This window comes from Geotrypetes seraphini, chromosome 1 (genome assembly GCF_902459505.1).
Source record: "Geotrypetes seraphini chromosome 1, aGeoSer1.1, whole genome shotgun sequence".
Lineage (NCBI taxonomy): Eukaryota > Metazoa > Chordata > Amphibia > Gymnophiona > Dermophiidae > Geotrypetes > Geotrypetes seraphini.
This window is the reverse complement of record NC_047084.1, coordinates 87,109,708-87,128,261: the sequence shown is the minus strand read 5'-3', so window position 1 is coordinate 87,128,261 and position 18,554 is coordinate 87,109,708. Positions and strand designations below refer to the sequence as shown.

Here is an 18,554-nt window from a genome sequence, read left to right as displayed (position 1 = left end):
TTCACGTACTATTAACAATGCTAAAATAGACAAAGAATCCACTCTTACTACCCCAGCAATGACAATTGTGCCTCCATTGTAACCCCCGTCTATATACCTCTTGTAAGCTGTACTAATTCCAACCCCTGAAAATGTCAAAAGATCTACTCTTTACCAATCTAGTAAATCAACTGTTCTTCCATTGTTACCCCCGTTTATAAATCTTTTGTAAGCCGCCTTGAACCGCAAGGTAATGGCGGAATAGAAATCCCTAATGTAATGTAATGTAATATTTTGTTAAGTAGGACAGTAAATCCCATAATAAACTTCAAAAACTTGGAAAGCTCTGGCGCTGGGGATAGCACTGGCCACTTTTTAGTGCAACTTAGTAAAAGGGTTTTGTTGACTTTTCCCGCAGCGAAGGTTTGATTGCACTAAGCTTCAGAGGATCGTGCAGACAGGTTTAAGGATTCCCTGTTGCCTTTTTAGGATATTGCTCCTCTTGCGAATTATTGCAAAAGCACTTTAATCTCCACTCCTGATGAAAGTGTCAAAACAGAGTTCTGTCGAGTGGTGATATGAACTGTTGTGTGATAGTATGAACTTTCATGAATTTTTCTACGAACTATTATTCTATTTACTAAATTCTTTAATGAACTTCAATGAATTTTTCTAGTGTTTCTAATGATTCTTGAAAATTATTGAATGACATCATGAAATCTTAATGGGACTCAGTTAAGCACAGCACTTTTCATCGAACAATTTTAGCATGAATTTTTATGAGGCACATTGAACTTTCATAATTTTGATGCACACTGCTGATTTTGGGAGTTTATTAAGCCTTTATTTTTCTTTTCTTCTTCTTAATTTGGTGTGAATGTTTGTTTAAGACTTATACAGTGTTTTGATCAATTAATTGCACTATATTGGACTAAATGATGTATGGAGCAGTTCTTATTTAGACTTATTGTCTGGTTCTGGTCATCTATGAGTTACTGCCCGAGCCCACAGTCCCTCGTTTATATCAAATGGGCTCATACTGATGTCCATTACATTAATTTTTCTTTAACATTCAATATTTAATTAAGTCCAAACATTCGCCCAAAGGGAAGAAGAGTGTTAGCCAATTATAGATTGGATATTAGATTAGACATTTTTGGCAACAAGATTGTCTTTTGGGTTTCAGTTCTTGAGCTATTCGTTGACAATGAGCCATTGAATCTTTTTTATTTAAAGAGCAAACCAAAAAACAACAAAAAGGGACCCGGTGAGGATTAGTGGGTAGGAGAAATTCTCTCCCATATCTTGAATCCACTATGCAAAGGAAGTGGAGGCACAGCCTAGTGGTTGGTGCACAGAGCTTGACATCCAAGGAAGTCTGGTTCAAATCTCAAACCTGCTTTTTGGTAATCTTTGGCAAATTACTTAACCCTCCCCAGTGGCTCAGCAAAGGTGAGAGGCGCCTGGGGCAGTAGCACCCCTCCTCTGCCGTGTGTGTACTCCACCCCCCTTCCCAGTGCAGACAGCGTCACAAACTTGCTTACCGTGTCATACCGGCTGTCCCTCTGATGTCACTTCCTAGACATGGGACCCAGAAGTGACATCAGAGAGATCCGACACCGACAGCAAGTCCATGATACTGCCCGTGCCGGGAAAATTAAAGAGGTACGAGGAACGGGACTGCCCCCCCCCCCTGTCCTTTACTACGCCACTGATCCTCTCTTACCTCAGGCCAAAATTAGATTGTGAGCCATTCAGGGATAGAGAAATAAATAGCGTACCAGAATGTAACTCATCTAAGTGCTAAATCCAAATAAACGCATTTATAAATAAGATAAAACAAGGTTTCTACTGTGTATCAACTTAAGTGTATGTTATCATAAGCATTATGGGCATGCCTGATGACACAACATTTTTGGACCAGTATACATGGATATTTTACTTTTTGTTTTTTTTTTTTGCAGAAAACTACAGTATTCTCCCCATAGTAACATAGAAACATGATGACAGATAAAGGCCAAATGGCCAATCCAGTCTGCCCATCTGCAGCATCCATTGTCTCTCTATTGGCTAAGGCTCTTAACATTTGCATCTCTTTTTCCTATAGGCTAAGGCTCTTTACACCTGCATTGTGATGTCATAGAGCTTCATGGTTATAGAAACATAGGTAACTACTTTATATCACAATACATAAATTTTTTATATAAATAAATCCATATAAATTATTAAATAGTGCTCAGACCCACAACCTTAAGTGTATAAGTGTATACAGCACAACACAGACCATCATAGCACCATCATTGTCTGTACTACCTAATCTAATATAATAAAAGGCTAAGCCGCGCATGCGCACTCCCATCACGTGTTCCGTTTTCCGTGCACTGTAGGGCACCGCAGATAGGAATGAGCATGCGCGCGAAACACTCTCTCTCCTCCCCCGAGGCGGATGTCAGACGCGGCGGCTGTCAGCCGTGCTGTTCTTCGGTCTGCCCTGCTCCTGCGAGGAGCCCCCCCCGTCTTTCAACTTAAAAATATACTAAGGTAAGGAGCAGGGCAGACCGATCCAGGGGAGCTTTTAAAATCTTCAGGTGCGAGTGGCGGCTTGCCGCATGCGCCCCAATGCCAACTGCCTTTTTAAAAGCTTCAGACGCGAGCGGCGGCTTGCCACACGCGCCCCGACCTCCAAACCCCCCTGCCGCCATCTATTTTTCCCCCTCCTCCCTCTCGCCTACTCACAGCGTTGCGCTGTGCTGTCACTGGCCTCACTATCTTCTCTCCACTGCGGCCCGCCCTCTCACTACTTCCTGTTTCCGCTAGGGTTGGCCGCAGTGTAGAGAAGACACCAAGGCCAGCAACAGCGCGGTGCAGCGCTTTTCTTTGAGGCAAGTAGAGCATATGCACAGGGGGAGCAGGAAATGAATGCTGATGGAAAGGAAGGGAACAGGGGGAGCAGGCAAGGGGTGGGTGCACAGGGAAAGGGGGGAATGTTGCTGCTCAGGGAAGGAGAGAATGCTGCTTCTGTATAGGGAAGTGTGGGGGAATGCTGCTGCACAGGGAAGGGGGAATGCTGCTGCACAGGGAAGGGGGAATGCTGCTGCACAGGGAAGGGGGGAATGCTGTTGCTGTTACACAGAGAAGGAGGGGAATGTTTCTGTTGCTGCACAGGGAAGTGGGGGAGGGGGGGAAGGGAGGGGGCCAGGGAGCAATCTTGGTTTGCTTTGGAGACAAAAGAGGGCCAGGAGACAAAAGAGGGCCAGGCAGGCAGCGCATGAGAATGAAAGACAGCAGGCAGGGAGAGAGACAGAAAGAAATAAACACAGACAGACAAAGGGGGCCAGGGAGAGAGACAGAGAAAGAAAGAAAGACAGACAGACAGTGGGAGGGAGAGAGACAAAGAAAGGAAGAAAGACAGATAGACATATTCTAGCACCCGTTAATGTAACGGGCTTAATGACTAGTATTTTTATAAATTCACTTGTTTAATAAAAACAAAATGGACATATCTTTATGGTGATAAACTTGCATTCAAAGGTCACGTGACAGGCAGCTCCGTGTTATAAAGTGCTCATGCCAATTATAAAAGACTCCAGGAAGCCATAAAATACAAATCTTCCCTTCTACTCGAGTTTTGCGATGAGTGCTTCCTCAGGAAGGGATATCATACTCTAGCCACCGAGGAGGGACTAACCCATACTGCTCCAGCTACGCAGGCAACTGACAAACAAAGCCAGCGTAGCTGGAGAAGTATGGATTAGTCCCTCCTCGGTGGCTAGAGTATGATATCCCTTCCTGAGGAAGCACTCATCGCGAAACTCGAGTAGAAGGGAAGATTTGTAATTTATGGCTTCCAGGAGTCTTTTATAATTGGCACGAGCACTTTATAACACGGAGCTGCCTGTCATGTAACCTTTGAATGCAAGTTTACCACCATAAAAGATAAGTCCATTTTGTTTTTATTAAACAAGTGAATTTATAAAAATATTAGGTGGTACAGACAATGATGGTGCTATGATGGTCTGATGGCAGCCTGTGTTGTGTTGTATACACCTAAACACTTAAGGTTGTGGGTCTGAGCACTATTTAATAATTTATTTGGATATACTTATATAAAAAAATTTATGTATTGTGATATAAAAGTAGTTATTTAGTATATCATCACAATTATAGATTCATATCTATCCCTATTGGTAGTAATATCTAGAGAAACATGATGGCAGATAAAGGCCAAATGGCCCATCTAATCTGCCCATCTGCAGTAACCATTATCTCTTTCTCTCTCTGAAAGATCCCATGTGCCTATCCAGGCCCTTTTGAATTCAGACACAGTCTCTGTCTCCACCACCTCTTCCGGGAGATTGTTCCACGCACCTACTACCCTTTCTGGAAAAAAGTATTTCCTTAGATTACTCCGGAGCCTATCACCTCTTAACTTCATCCCATGCCCTCTCATTGCAGAGCTTCCTTTCAAATGAAAGAGCCTCGACTCATGCACATTTATATTACGTAGGTATTTAAACGTCTCTATCATATCTCCCCTCTCCCGCCTTTCCGCCAAAGTATACACATTGAGATCTTTAAGTCTGTCCCCATACGCCTTATCATGAAGGCCACATACCATTTTAGTAGCCTCCCACTGGATCAACTCCATCCTGTTTATAAGGTGCTGCCTCCAGATCTGTTCACAATATTCTAAGTGAGGTCCCATCAAAGTCTTATACAGTGGCATCAATACCTTCTTTTTCCTATTGGCCATATATCTCCCTATGCAACCTAGCATCCTTCTAGCTTTTGTCGTCACCTTCACAGAATGAATCATGAATGTATAGTGAAATGGTAGCAGCTATGGTTGAAGCCCTAACAAGTGGAACTGCTGCTCACAAGCTTCCAAGTAGAGATTGACATGGGGAGAAATTTGTCCCTGTCCCTGCAGGAACTCAATTTCTCCATTCCAACTCCGTGAACTTTGTTGCTGTCCCTACCTCTGCCCCATTCCTGTAAGCTCTGCCTTAACTGCACAAGCCTCGAACACTTATGATTTTAAAGTGTTTGAGGCTTGTGCAGATGAGGACAGAGCTTGCAGGAATGGGGCAGGGACAGGAAAAGTACTCACCAGGATGGGACGGGAAAATGAGTTCCTGCGGGGACAGGGAAAAATTTGTCCCCGTGTCATTCTCTACTGCCAAGTAGTTCAATTCAGTTTCTTTGTGCCCTCAAACGCAGCATGTTAGAATGCTCCCGAATGATTTTCTTTACCCAATTCCTTCATTTCAAACAAACTGTTCCCCAGGATGGATTTGTTAATAAAGAAAAGAAAAAAAATTCTGTAAATCAGGAATTGGTTATTGTTTGTAATGTAACGCCTTCTCCTTCCAGATATAAAACCAAAAAAGCTGGATGCAAAAAAATAAAAAAAATGTTTGATACATTTCCAAGGCAGAGGTGTTATCTTGAAGCCCGCCTTACCGAGTTGAACTGTTGCTGCAGCTTTTCGTTTGCATAGTTGATACAAAACTGCTCAAAGCTGTTCACTTCAAATGTCTCAAACCTGTGGAGTAAAGAACAGTCAGTGTCACTTGACAAATGGCACCAAAGCAAACGAGTCCACAAAGGCAGCAGCAACGAAAAGCTCACTCATTGTCGCTCCCTCCCGCTACCTTAATAGCCATCAACCTGCACTCCTCAGAGAATAAGGGCCAGAGCAGCTTTTTTTAAAAAAAAACCCTCATAACTCAGTACTTTTTTACACCATCAAAATTGAATTTTACAGATTACTTTTTTGTTAAAAACAAGACGCTTTGCCCCAGCTATACTGCAAATGGTATTAGAGAGGTTCAATTACTTTGGAGATTGGGGGGAAAAAACCTGCACCAATTACTTTTACAAATACTGCCATGTTCTTTTATGTAAGAGGAAAAAGAATAGCCAGCTTGTCAGAGGGAACATATTTTTGTACATAGTCTGCCTGCTTATTTATATTCGAGTACTCACTACTTCCAATACACTTCCAGATAAACCTGACTGAACTTAACATTAGAAATCCCACCCGTACCCACCCATCCCCGTCAGGATCCTCTTCAACCCCACCCATCCCCGCAAGGAATTACCTCCATCCCCGCCTGTCCCCATAAAAAGCAGCAATTACTTCTGACAGGATCATCAATTCCACAATTTCTTTTGTGTTTGCGGTGCTGTTTTCTTTGTAGAATCTCTTTGGTGGAACCCTTTTTTTGTTTTCTGTTCAGGTAATTAAGTTATAAACCCCTCTCTTTTACTAAGGCTGACGTGTCCATTATATTATATGGACGAACCCTGCTTCCAAAGCCTTCCATCCCCATGGGAGTCCCGTTGGCTAGAGGGGGGTCCCCGTGGGAGTCCTGTGGGCTAGGGGGGATTCCCACGGGACCCGCGGGATTCCCGCGATCCCCGTTCCCATGCAGACCTCTACTTAACATGCCAATGTAAATTCGGAAGTTCTCTGTAATGTCGCTGTCTGTATAAAGTCTCTTCCCTTGTAAACCGCTTAGAACTGTTTATGGTATGGCGGTATATAAAAATAAAGTTTATTATTATTATTATTATTACCTGTGGAGACTGAATACCTATCTCGAAAGACAGAATACCCAATGCACATCCATCTTAAACTGCATGAGACAGGGCTCACTTTTGAAAGACTATGAGATGATCTCAAGCAATGGTTAGCAACCACTGGGAGATTAAGGAAGGGTGATATCTTAATCCTGCCAATGATCAGCTGTTCAAATCAGAGCACCTTTTTGTAAATTGGACATGTGTAAAAGAGGTCTAGATAAAAACATCCATTTTAGACATGGATATTTCTTCCCATTTGAAAACCATTGTTGGACGTCCTACTTTTGGGCCCTCCCTAGTCCACCCAAAACATGCCTACAACATGACCCCTTGCTATTTATTGGGAGTTAACTGCCCTTTTCATGAAGAGATTCATCCAAAGCAGTTTACAATAGACTGAATAGTAATCAGGTACTCTTAAGCATGTGAGCCTTTGGGACAGTCAGGGAACTCTAAGTACTCTCTCTTCATCTTAATTAATCTTACTTATTGCAATTCTTCTGTTTCAACTGTAAACCGCTTAGAACTTCACGGTACAGCGGTATATAAGAAATAAAATTATTATTATTATTATTATTAAGCATTTGGATGATCTGCAGTGTGATATGTTCAAAGTCTGACTTTAGAAAATTGGGATTCGTTTACAGAAATTAGATAGTTCAAAGTCTAATAGATACTGGCATTGTCATCTTGAAGCTGGGACGTTGGATCATTTACTGTACTATTGTCCCTTGATACTTAGATTTTGGAGATCCATTTGGGGTCAAGTCAACAATTTATTAGAAAATCCGGTGGCATTGACGTACGATACCATCTTATTTGGTACGTTCATGAGAGCTAAAAGTCAAATATCTGCTCGGAATAATAAACTTCTCCTTATGACAGGGGTTGCAATGCAGCTTATTTAAAAAAATTGGAAGAACTGGGATAGGTTGAATTACACATTCTGGTGGGAATCCCTCTGTTATAATTTTAAAATGGAGCGTTTCATGGCCATACAGCAGGGACGTTACAGGAATTTTATGGATGTTTGGGAGCCATTGGCTAAATTTTGTAAGGAATGATAACAGATTTTATTTCATTGACCTGTAAACATACACATCCAGGGTGGGTGGGGGGGGAGGGGGAAGGGAGTTGCATTGGAATTTGATTCAGGGAAATTATGGATAGTTTCTTTCTTTCTTTATTTATTTATAGAATTTTACAATATTACCAAGCATATACATCTTGTACAGTAAAGTGAGATCAAACAAAATACTAAACTAAAATTCAAGAATTAAGATATACCACGATCATAGTTCCATTTAATTAAAAATAAAAATAGATAAATAAAATAATAATAATCTAGCTGATCTCACACTAGTCCTCAATGTTTATTGGATCCAAGATTAAAGAGTAGAATAGATATAATTCAAATTAATTAAAAGAAAATCCATGTCTTACTAAAGTGCAGGGAGCTAACTTTCCATGGACGCTGTTATTCCTTTTTCAAGACGTTTCACTGAGAGAAAACTAATCAGTTGAGATGGCTCTGTAAAAATATACTTCAATGATAAATATCTAACCACACATTTACATGGATATCTCAAGAAGAAAATACCCCCTATTTGAGTCACTCCAGGTTTTAGGAGTAGAAATTCTTTCCTTCTTTTTTGAGTCTCTCTGGAGACATCAGGGAAAATCTGAATATGCTGTCCCAGGAAGTCTTTGGACCTATTTTTAAAGAAAAGTTTTAATATCCAATCCTTGTCTGGGGCCAAAGCAACAGACAACAAGAGAGTGGCTGGTACAGCCAATTCTCTATCTGATTGTTCCAGTATTGCAGAAATGTCCAGTGACCTCTCCTGGGGTTCCTCAATTTTTTCTTCTTCTTTGGATTGGGGCTTGGCAGGAAGGTAATACACTCTTGTAAGAGGAGGTAAGGAGCTTTCAGGAATTTCCAATATTTCCATAAAATATCTTTTCACCATTTCTCTAGGAGAAGTTGACAAGATCTTTGGAAAATGTATAAATCTCAAATTATTAATTCGACCATTATTCTCCTGCACTTCCAACTTCTTCCTGAGTATTATATTATCTTTAACCAACAGATCTTGATTTTGTTTCAAAAGCATTAGCTCCTTATTTGTATTTTGTGACTCTATTTTAAATTGTGACATATCCTGCTTTAAGACATTTATTTCTTCTTTTTGTTCTTTTAATTCCTTATCCAAACTTTTTATTTGAGGATTTAAAGAATTCCCCAAATTCACTACCAAGTCCCATAATGCATCGAGTGTGACTTTAGGGGGTTTTGTGGGTGAAAAAAGTTGTAATGATGTAGTATCTAAATGTTATGAAATTGGCTTTACCTCAGTGGCGTCTTGTATTCCCCCAACCTCTGTTGTCCCGGTCGCAAGTCCTTGCAGAGAGAACATGTCACTCTGCGTTGTCATATTCGGCGAGCCCTCCATGCTAGCCTCTGGGAACAAAGAAGAAACCACCTCCTCGGGTGCATTCTGGTTCCGTGGAGAGCTAGCTGCTTGCGGCGTCGGTTGAAGGGGTGGCGTCCTAACGTCGGGGCTAAGAGTGACATCGAGCTCAGGGGATCTCCCCACTGCACTACTCTCCGGCGGTGTCCCCAACGAGCTAGCACCCGACTCTTCTTGCTCCCGTTGTAGGCGTCGGAGAAAATCATCAATAGTAACCACTGGGGTTAAGGGTCGCCGGGAGGCTCCTCCGGCATTCCTTCCCCGTCTTTTCGGCATTGTTTAAGGAAAATTTCGACGATGTCCTCACTGCAGCAGACATGCAACGACCATCTTAGATACAATCATGGAGAGCAGAATCCGACTCAGGTCTATATACCCCAAATAAAAGTTATCCACAATTGACTCCCGGACTCCTTGTGGCTCCTAAGGGGCTCCCAAGGGGCCTTGCGTGCCCCTTAGGGCACGCCCCTTCGGCCACGCCTTGCGACCGCGCGGCAGCGGCTGCTTTTTACGATGTTGGAGACGGACCCAGTGACGTCAGGGGTCCGTCTCTGTGGATGCCTGTCAACGCTGCTAACAGGAAAGGAAGCCGCTGTTGCTGGAATCTGAGACCAACAACGAGTCTCCTCACAACTGTCCTCCAGTCCGGTAACTGCTTCCCTATGGATAGTTTCTTGAAGGTTTTTATCTTATTTGAATATTAGGTGGGAGGGTGGGGGAAAATATAATTGTACATTAATGTCTGAAAGTTTACTGTGCTTGTCTTGTAATATCATATGTATATGAATTACTTGTTGCACAATTGTAGTTTGAAAATTCAATAAAGATATACAAAAAAAAATTGGGATTTGGCCGTTTTTAATGCATTTTAAAGCATCCATCTTCTTTGAAAATGAGCACCCAAATATCTCTTCCCCAGGGTGTGGGAGTATGTCTGCACACAAAGCTGTGTCCGGTTTTCAACTGTTTCTTACAGTATACTTCAAGCAACCGATACCTAAAAGTGCAGAGATTACTAGCTTCTTTTTTCCATATTTCAAAGTTTGATTTTACTGTGCTTGGGTTCCAACTGCCGAAATCTCTGTTAAGACTTACTCTAGCCCATCTACACCCTCCCGGGCTTCAATGAGATGTTAGAATGTAAGGAGATGCCTGTTATGGCATTTCACCTCTGCTTGTGAAGACTTTGAAAATGCTCTCTGTCCTCTTGGTTTGAGACTTTTTTGATTATCTAACTTATTATACTGTTTACTGACAGCACGTTTGCACTAGCACCTGCACTTTGTGATATGGAGGTTGGATTTGAACTCTAATCTATTTGGGATGTTGGTTTTTTGATTTTTTTCCTTTCTGGATGGCCCACAATCATCTTGCTTGCTTTATTCCTCGTGAACATTGTTCCAGAAAGACTTCGAATTTTCAAGCTAAGTGATTTATGAACTTTTGAACACAGCTATATTTATATATCATTGTATGATTTTTTTTGTGTGGCCTTTTCCAGCTTGGTTTGATAGTGTTTGTTATATGTTATATGTTGTTATATCTTGTCTGGTTTGTTTGTAGTGTTTGTATGGTGTTCTGTGTATGCTATTCTATGAAAATTTTGTGACATTTTTGCAAATTTTAAATTAATAAATATCTTTTAAGGGGATTTGGGATCCATTAACTAATTTTCTCACATTATAATTAAAATGATTCCTTTTCTTTATGTTAGATTCCTATGCACATCCAGGGGGGTTTTTGGGGTAGGGGGGTGTTTTAATTATTTAGAGGTATAAATTTCATAATATTTTATAATATTGTTAGTTAAGTATATTTCATTATTATTGTAGGTTAAGAAGGGATTTAAAATATTTCTTGTATTAATTCTGATGTTAATAATGTATTTTCATACAGTATTCTTTTGATTTTATAACTGTATACATTGTCAAGTTCAAAATATCAATAAAGAAATTGAAAAAAAAAATATGTACAATATTTCTAACTTTGTAATTTGAGTACATTGCTCTGATATTATAGTATTGTTCTGTGGTATATACCCTTCAGGGATTTCTTTTTCTTACCTAAAAGAACTTGCCAGATTAAAATGGGAAACTTGGTAAGTGGGGGCCAGACCAAATATTGATTTATAACACAGACAAGAGAACTTAAACAGGATTCGCGCCTCCAGGGGCAGCCAATGGAGTTCTTGATAATGGGGGCTTATGTGTTCCCATTTCTTCAGCCCCAAAATTAGTCGAACTGCCGAATTTTGATTGACTCTGAGTCTTAGAATGGTTTTTTTTTTTTTTTGAAGGATCCCAAGTAAATGTTGCAATAATCGAGCAAGCTTAGGATGGAATATTGAACCAGTAAGCTCCATTAGCGCATGGCCATTAATACAAAAATAGAACTTGGTAAATTTAAAACAAACCGGAGAAAATATTTCTTCACTTGGGGAGTCTTTTACTAAGATGCGCCAGCTGATTTAGCACCCACTTAATGCTAACGCACCCATTATATTCTATGTAATTACACTCTGGAATTCATTGCCAGAAAATGGGGTAAAAGCAATTTGCTTAGCAGGGCTTAAAAAAGTTTTGGATAATTTCCTAAAAGAAAAAGTTCATACGTCATTATTAAGGAGGACAGGGGAAAATCCATTGCTTATTTCTAGGATAAGCAGCATAAAATCTGTTTCACTCTTTTGGGATGTTGCCAGGTACTTCTGACCTGGATTGGCTACTGTTGGAAACAGTAGATCACGGAGGGGTTAGAGGTAGATCACCAGCCCCACTTGGCTCCATCTCTCAAGCAACTCGCCCCATCGCTAGGAGAGAGCTCATGAAGGCAGGTTGTCTGTCAAGGGCTTGCCGCCGCTGCTGATCCTTTGCCTGTTTTTTTTTCCCTGCCTGCAGTTGTATTGGGGGCGCTTGTTGTTTTAGTACCAATAGTTTGTGGGTACCCCAGGGGTCTGCTGCCCGTGCCCCGTGATGATACGCCACAGGCCTGGTATCATACCTGGTCTTCTGCCTCTCAGAATCATCCATTCCTACCCCCATCCCAACACCCCTTAGAAGTGTTATATACCGGGCGATATCCATTCGCCCAGGCTTTACCTGAATACACTTACTGTATTAGTTGTGTCGTGTGCCGGTTATTGGTTGCTTTATAGTTCGCTTTCATTAAATGTTTTATGGCAGACACAACAAAGTGTCAAGAATTCGGTGATTTTGGCATGTTTTTCCAATTTTGTTCTAACTTGCCTTCGAATTGGTTCAAACCACTGTGACTTTTGCTTGCCTCTGCAATTTTATTTTGCCTAGCTTTTGTGTTGATTCTACACTGCAATTTGATTTCACCTTGCCTTAGCGTTGATTCTACAACGTGTGCAGAATTTATTAAATCGCGTGTGGTGATATTTTAACTTGTTTGGCGGTATTTGATTTTATCTGGCTTGTTGGACAGGTGTTTTGAGTTTTTTTTAATGATTGTTTGGTGGTATTTGATTATTGGTGCCAGCATGATGAATTCTTATTTTTACTTTTAGAACTGCATGTGTGGTTTTGTCATCTCCAGTCCTTGTATTGCACATCATCCAGGTCTTCAGTTTCTGTTGATCTTTAATACTTTGGCACAGTGACAGTTTTGGACCAGATTCAGCCAGTGTTTATACTAACTTAGCAGATTTGGCCTTCCTACATCTAGCCACACCCAGTATAACGAAGACGAGTGTTCCAAAGAAGAGCAAAACCTACCACTTTCATGATAAATGGGAAATTGACTACTTCATCATGGTGAAAGACAAGTGTTGTTGTCTAATTTGTAATGCCCCAGTATCATTGCCCAAAAAGGGGTAATCTGGAATGTCATTATAAGGCTCTGTAGCAATAAGTTTGATGGTGATTTTTCACCCAAAAGTGAAATTTGTAAATTGAAGCTCAAAGAACTTAAATCGAAATTGGCCTTCTTAGCAACAGTTAATGGTGAAGCCAAGGTCACATTCGTTTAATGCAACCATAGCATCCTTCAAGGTCAGCAACTTGATCACAAAGAAATGCAAACCTTTCACTGAAGGGGAATTTGTAAAAGATTATTTTCTTGAAGCAGCTGACAATCTTTTTGAAGGATTTAAAAATAAGAAAGAGATCAAAGCTGCTATTCAGGATGTACAATTGTCAAGAAACACTGTCGTGCGACGAATAGAAAAGGCACAAATGAACAATTGTTGGAGGATGTTTCAAATTGTGTTGCTTTTTCACTTCAACTGGATGAATCTACAGACATAAGAGACATAGCCCAGTTACTAGTCTTTATCTGGATGGTTTTTGAAGACTTCAGTGTTAAAGAACTACTTGGAATGATTTCTTTAAAAGGGAGAACTACCGGTCAGGAAATATTCAGTTCTTTCCATTCTTTTGTGACAAAAGTGTAATCTTCCATTGCATAGACTTGTTTCCATCACTACTGATGGAGCAAGAGCAACGACAGCACAGACGACTTCCCAGATTTCCTTTCTTACCACTGCATCATTCACCAGCAAGTTTTAGCAAGCAACAAACTCAATACAAAGACTGTCATGGATATCACTTTCAAAACTGTAAATTCAGTTTGTGGAAAATCACTTCAAAGACGGCTTTTTCAATCTTACTCTTGATGAAGGAGCAGCGGAAATCATTTTGCACACCGATGTAAGGTGGCTAAGTAGGCACAAATCTCTGCAAAGATTTCGTGATTTGCTGAATGAAATAAGAAGTTTTTTGAAGGAGAGGGGAGATGACCAAGCAGAGTTGGAAGATGAGAAGTAGTTATGTGATCTGGCATTTCTCGCTGACTTTACAGGCGAACTAAGTAATATGAACCTTGAACTACAAGGTTAAAAACAAATGCATTGGTGAGATGATGAGTAATTTCATCCTACAAGAGCAAATTTGAGCTAATGATGACTGACCCCGCAAACAACACTTTTGATCATTTTCTTAATACACAGGACCATCTGGGACAATATTCAAATTTTGTTTTCCAGAACGAGAAGTTTGTGACAGAAATCTATTCTGTTATCCAGGAATTTGAAAACAGGTTCTATGACTTCCAAAAAATTGAAACAGTTGTGGAATTACTGGGTTACAAGGAAACTGGATATGGGGAAGTCTCTAGACGTCGTGTACTTGGACTTCAGCAAAGCTTTTGATAGCGTCCCGCACCACAGATTGTTGAGCAAGATGACTTCGATGGGATTGGGAGTGATATTGACGACATGGGTCAATGACTGGTTAAGCGGTAGAATCCAGAGGGTGGTGGTTAACGGTACCCCCTCCAATACATCGGAGGTGACCAGTGGAGTGCCACAGGGATCGGTCTTGGGACCGATCCTTTTCAACATATACATAAGAGACCTGACTCAAGGGCTTCAAGGTAAAATAACACTATTCGCCGATGACGCCAAACTATGCAACATAGTAGATAACAGCACCTTACCCGACAGTATGGAGCAGGACCTGCTCTTATTGGAACATTGGTCCTCGACTTGGCAGCTGGGCTTTAATGCCAAAAAATGTAAGGTCATGCACCTAGGCAGCAAAAACCCATGCAGAACTTACACTCTGAATGGTGAGACCTTAGCTAGGACTGGGGCAGAACGTGATTTGGGAGTAATCATTAGTGAAGACATGAAAACTGCCAAGCAGGTGGAGAAAGCTGCATCCAAGGCTAGACAAATGGTGGGATGCATCCGAAGAGGTTTCGTCAGCCGGAGGCCCGAAGTTATAATGCCCCTGTACAGAACCATGGTGAGACCTCATCTTGAATATTGTGTTCAATTCTGGAGACCACATTATCAAAAAGATGTGCGGAGAATCGAGTCGGTTCAGCGAATGACTACCAGGATGGTCTCGGGACTCAAGAACCTCCCATATGAGGAAAGACTGAATAGACTACAACTATACTCGCTCGAGGAACGTAGAGAGAGGGGGGGACATGATTGAGACTTTTAAATATATCACGGGCCGCATCGAGGTGGAAGACGATATATTCTTTCTTAAAGGACCTTCAACCACAAGAGGTCATCCGCTGAAAATCAAAGGTGGGCAATTTCATGGCGACACCAGGAAGTATTTCTTCACCGAAAGGGTGGTCGATCATTGGAATGAACTTCCATTGCAGGTGATTAACGCCAGCAACGTGCTCGATTTCAAAAAGAAATGGGATATGTATGTGGGATCTCTAGCCGGGTGAAGTCTGGGGGTGGGTCATTAAGGTGGGCAGACTTGATGGGCTACAGCCCTTTTCTGCCGTCATATTCTATGTTTCTATGTTTCTATAATACTTGTCATACCCATTCAAATTAGATGTGGACATTAAAGAAACTACAGCTGCTGTCAGTAAAAATTACTCATTGAACAAGCCATCTCTTGAAAATGAAATATTCACCCTTAAAAATTACATTTTTCTTAAGACCCATGCTGAGCAAGAATCGTTTGGGAAGCTAGTGCTTAGAGACAAACTTCCCAACTTGAGAAGATGCAGTGAAGCTGTACACTCCTGTTTCGGTTCAACTTATTTGTGTGAATCTGCATTTTCCCATTTGAAAATGACAAAGAGCACATAACGTTCCAACATGACAGATGAACATCTCCAGGATTCCCCGAGACTGGCCCTCACGCAATATTCACCCAACTTCAAAAAGCTGGTGGTTGAAATGCAGGCTCAGACGTCTCACTATTGAGCAAGAGTGAAATATTAAAGATTGTACAAGATCAGCCTAGGTCAATACTTGACCTAAATTTAATACAAATAACTCAACAAAAGTTAAAGAAAGTTAAGACAGTTAAAGAAAGTAATTACTCAATAAAACTGTAAGAAAAAATGTACTTTCCATTTTCCCTCACAGTTCTTATTGGATCTTCGTCTCTCTGTTTTGTTTTTGCTTAATTTGGTTAACAGCTGATCACATTCAAGTAAATGACAGAAGGTTCATGAAGAATGGGGGGAGGAAGAGAAAATCCTCCAACTTTATTGGGTTAAAATTTAATTTGAAACTTAATTTTCATGGTGGTAGATCACCGGCACTTTTGGCCGGAAAAAGTAGATCACGACCTGTTCGAAGTTGGACACGCCTGCAGTAGAGGAAGCATAGAGAAGGCGTTGTTTCCCCAATCTATTTTTCCACTTTGGATTTGCTAGCCTCCTAACTTGAGTCTGTTAGTATCTGAGTTCCAATCCTTTGTTTGTTTATTCATTTATATCCCACCCTTACCCAGGGCGGGTTACAAACTTACATACAAAACTATAACATTACATCAAAAATGCATACACCATCAACAATAAATACTCCCACAATACAATGCAAGAAATGCAAACCATAAAATACACAGCCGACCAGCACCCTATTATCATTAATAACATAGTCTCAAACCTTATATTTCATCTGGCAAAAAAGATGCCGATTCAACAGTTTTTTTTAAAGTTCTAATAAAATTCTGCTGCCGTTGAATATGCTCAGGAATATTATTCCATTCCCTAAGCCCTATACAATGGAATATACTATTCCTAGACCCTGATTCAGATATGGAATTGGTTACAGCTTCTCTCTCGTTACCTCTTCTTGAGAACAGGACAAGATCTCACCAATGGTTTCTCGTTTCTTCTAATTAATGTAGCTTGTACCCCAGGATTCAGCTGGTATTCAGGCCTGGAGCCTCTCCCCACTCTACCAATGGGAACAGATCCCACTCCTGGCCTCTCTTTTCTCCACACTTTTCCTCTTTGGCCTTTTAGCTAGAAGACCAAAGTTCTGATGGGAGGGTGGGAAACCCACCATCCTGAGTATTACCATTTGTGATTCAAGGCGGAATACCAATATTTTCAGATAACTAGAGAACAATTAAAAAATAACTCCCAGCTTCTTCAAAATACATTTAACATAGTAAACCCCTTTGAAATAACCATGTGTTACAATCTGGAATCTTTGTAAGGACACCACAGGTCATTTGGCATAGAGTTACAAACCACTGGACCCCTTCTCCCCGTACTGCCTTATGAGGGTTCCCCCCCATTTAATTTGTTTAACATTTGATATCTGAAGAGAGTATAATCATCATTGGGGAGAAATTAATTCAAACAGAATTTTAAAACCAAATAATAAAAGTTTAGACCCAACTCCTACTGCATTCATCTGTCTAAAACTAAGCTGAATAGCACCAGTGACAATGCATGTCCTTCCTCAACTCCAATTGGCTTAAAATAGTAACTAAGGTCGAGAGAAGTTATGTACAGTATTGTTACTATCGCTATTCAGCTTAACCATAGACTGGTTAATGCAGAATGTAATAATTGAAAACATGCAGTTAGGGGACTTGATTTTGCAGATGAAGTGTCCTTGTTGGTGCGTTCTCTTCAGGCAATGCAGACAAAGAAGGAATAATGTAATTTGCTGAACGGACCCAGTTACATAAAAACAGAGAAAAATGACCATATGGCCTATCCAGTCTGCCCATCCATGCCATCCACTCTCCCTTTCAATCCCTTAGAGATACAATGTACCATATTTTTCGCTCTATAAGACACACCTGACCATAAGACGCACCTACCTATAGAGGAGGAAAAACAAAGAAAAAAATTCTGAACCAAATGGTGTACCCTGTCCCCTCCTCTGGTGATCTAGTGGTAGGCTGAGACAGGGCACAGGGCAGGCAGGTAGGCCTAGTCAGGCAGGCAGGTCCTGCCTTCCACCAATACCTTTTTTTAATCCCAGCAGTCCAGTGCTGTAATTGGCAGGAGCTTTCCGCGCTCCTAACCTTCCCTTGCTGGACGGCTGCCTGAGTCCTGATCTGTTGCGGCAGAGCAGCGCACAAGGTAGGTGCAAGCTTTTCGCGCCTGCCTGGTCCCGTGCTGCTCCCTGAATGGCTGCCGTCACTGACCATTTTAGTAGACACCCTCTGGACTAACTCTATCCTTTCTGAAGGCGTGGTCTTCAGAACTGTACACAATATTCTAAATTACCGTATTTTCGCGGATATAACGCGCGCGTTATATGTGATTTTACGTACCGCGCATACCCCTCGCGCGTTATATGCCTGAGCGCGGTATACAAAAGTTTTTAAACATAGTTCCCACCCCGCCCGACGCCCGATTCACCCCCCCAGCAGGACCGCTCGCACCCCCACCCCGAACGACCGCTCGCACGCGCTCCCACCCGCACCCGCATCCACGATCGGAGCAAGAGGGAGCCCAAGCCCTCTTGCCCGGCCGACTCCCCGACGTCCGATACATCCCCCCCCCCGGCAGGACCACTCGCACCCTCACCCCGAAGGACCGCCGACTCCCCAACAATATCGGGCCAGGAGGGAGCCCAAACCCTCCTGGCCACGGCGACCCCCTAACCCCACCCCGCACTACATTACGGGCAGGAGGGATCCCAGGCCCTCCTGCCCTCGACGCAAACCCCCCTCCCTCCAATGACCGCCCCCCCCCAAGAACCTCCGCCCGTCCCCCAGCCGACCCGCGACCCCCCTGGCCGACCCCCAAGACACCCCCACC

At 41.8% G+C, this 18,554-nt stretch overlaps 1 protein-coding gene across 2 annotated transcripts in view; it reads right to left on the bottom strand.

Moving 5' to 3' along the window:
* The window catches only part of MYO5B (myosin VB), a 690,137-nt gene that overhangs the window by 273,921 nt on the left and 397,662 nt on the right, over positions 1 to 18,554 (bottom strand). For both annotated transcript variants that reach the window (XM_033934618.1, XM_033934625.1), the window contains exon 11: positions 5,443 to 5,524. In XM_033934618.1, the coding sequence (XP_033790509.1) occupies positions 5,443 to 5,524 (82 nt within the window). The remainder of the gene's footprint in view (positions 1 to 5,442; positions 5,525 to 18,554) is intronic.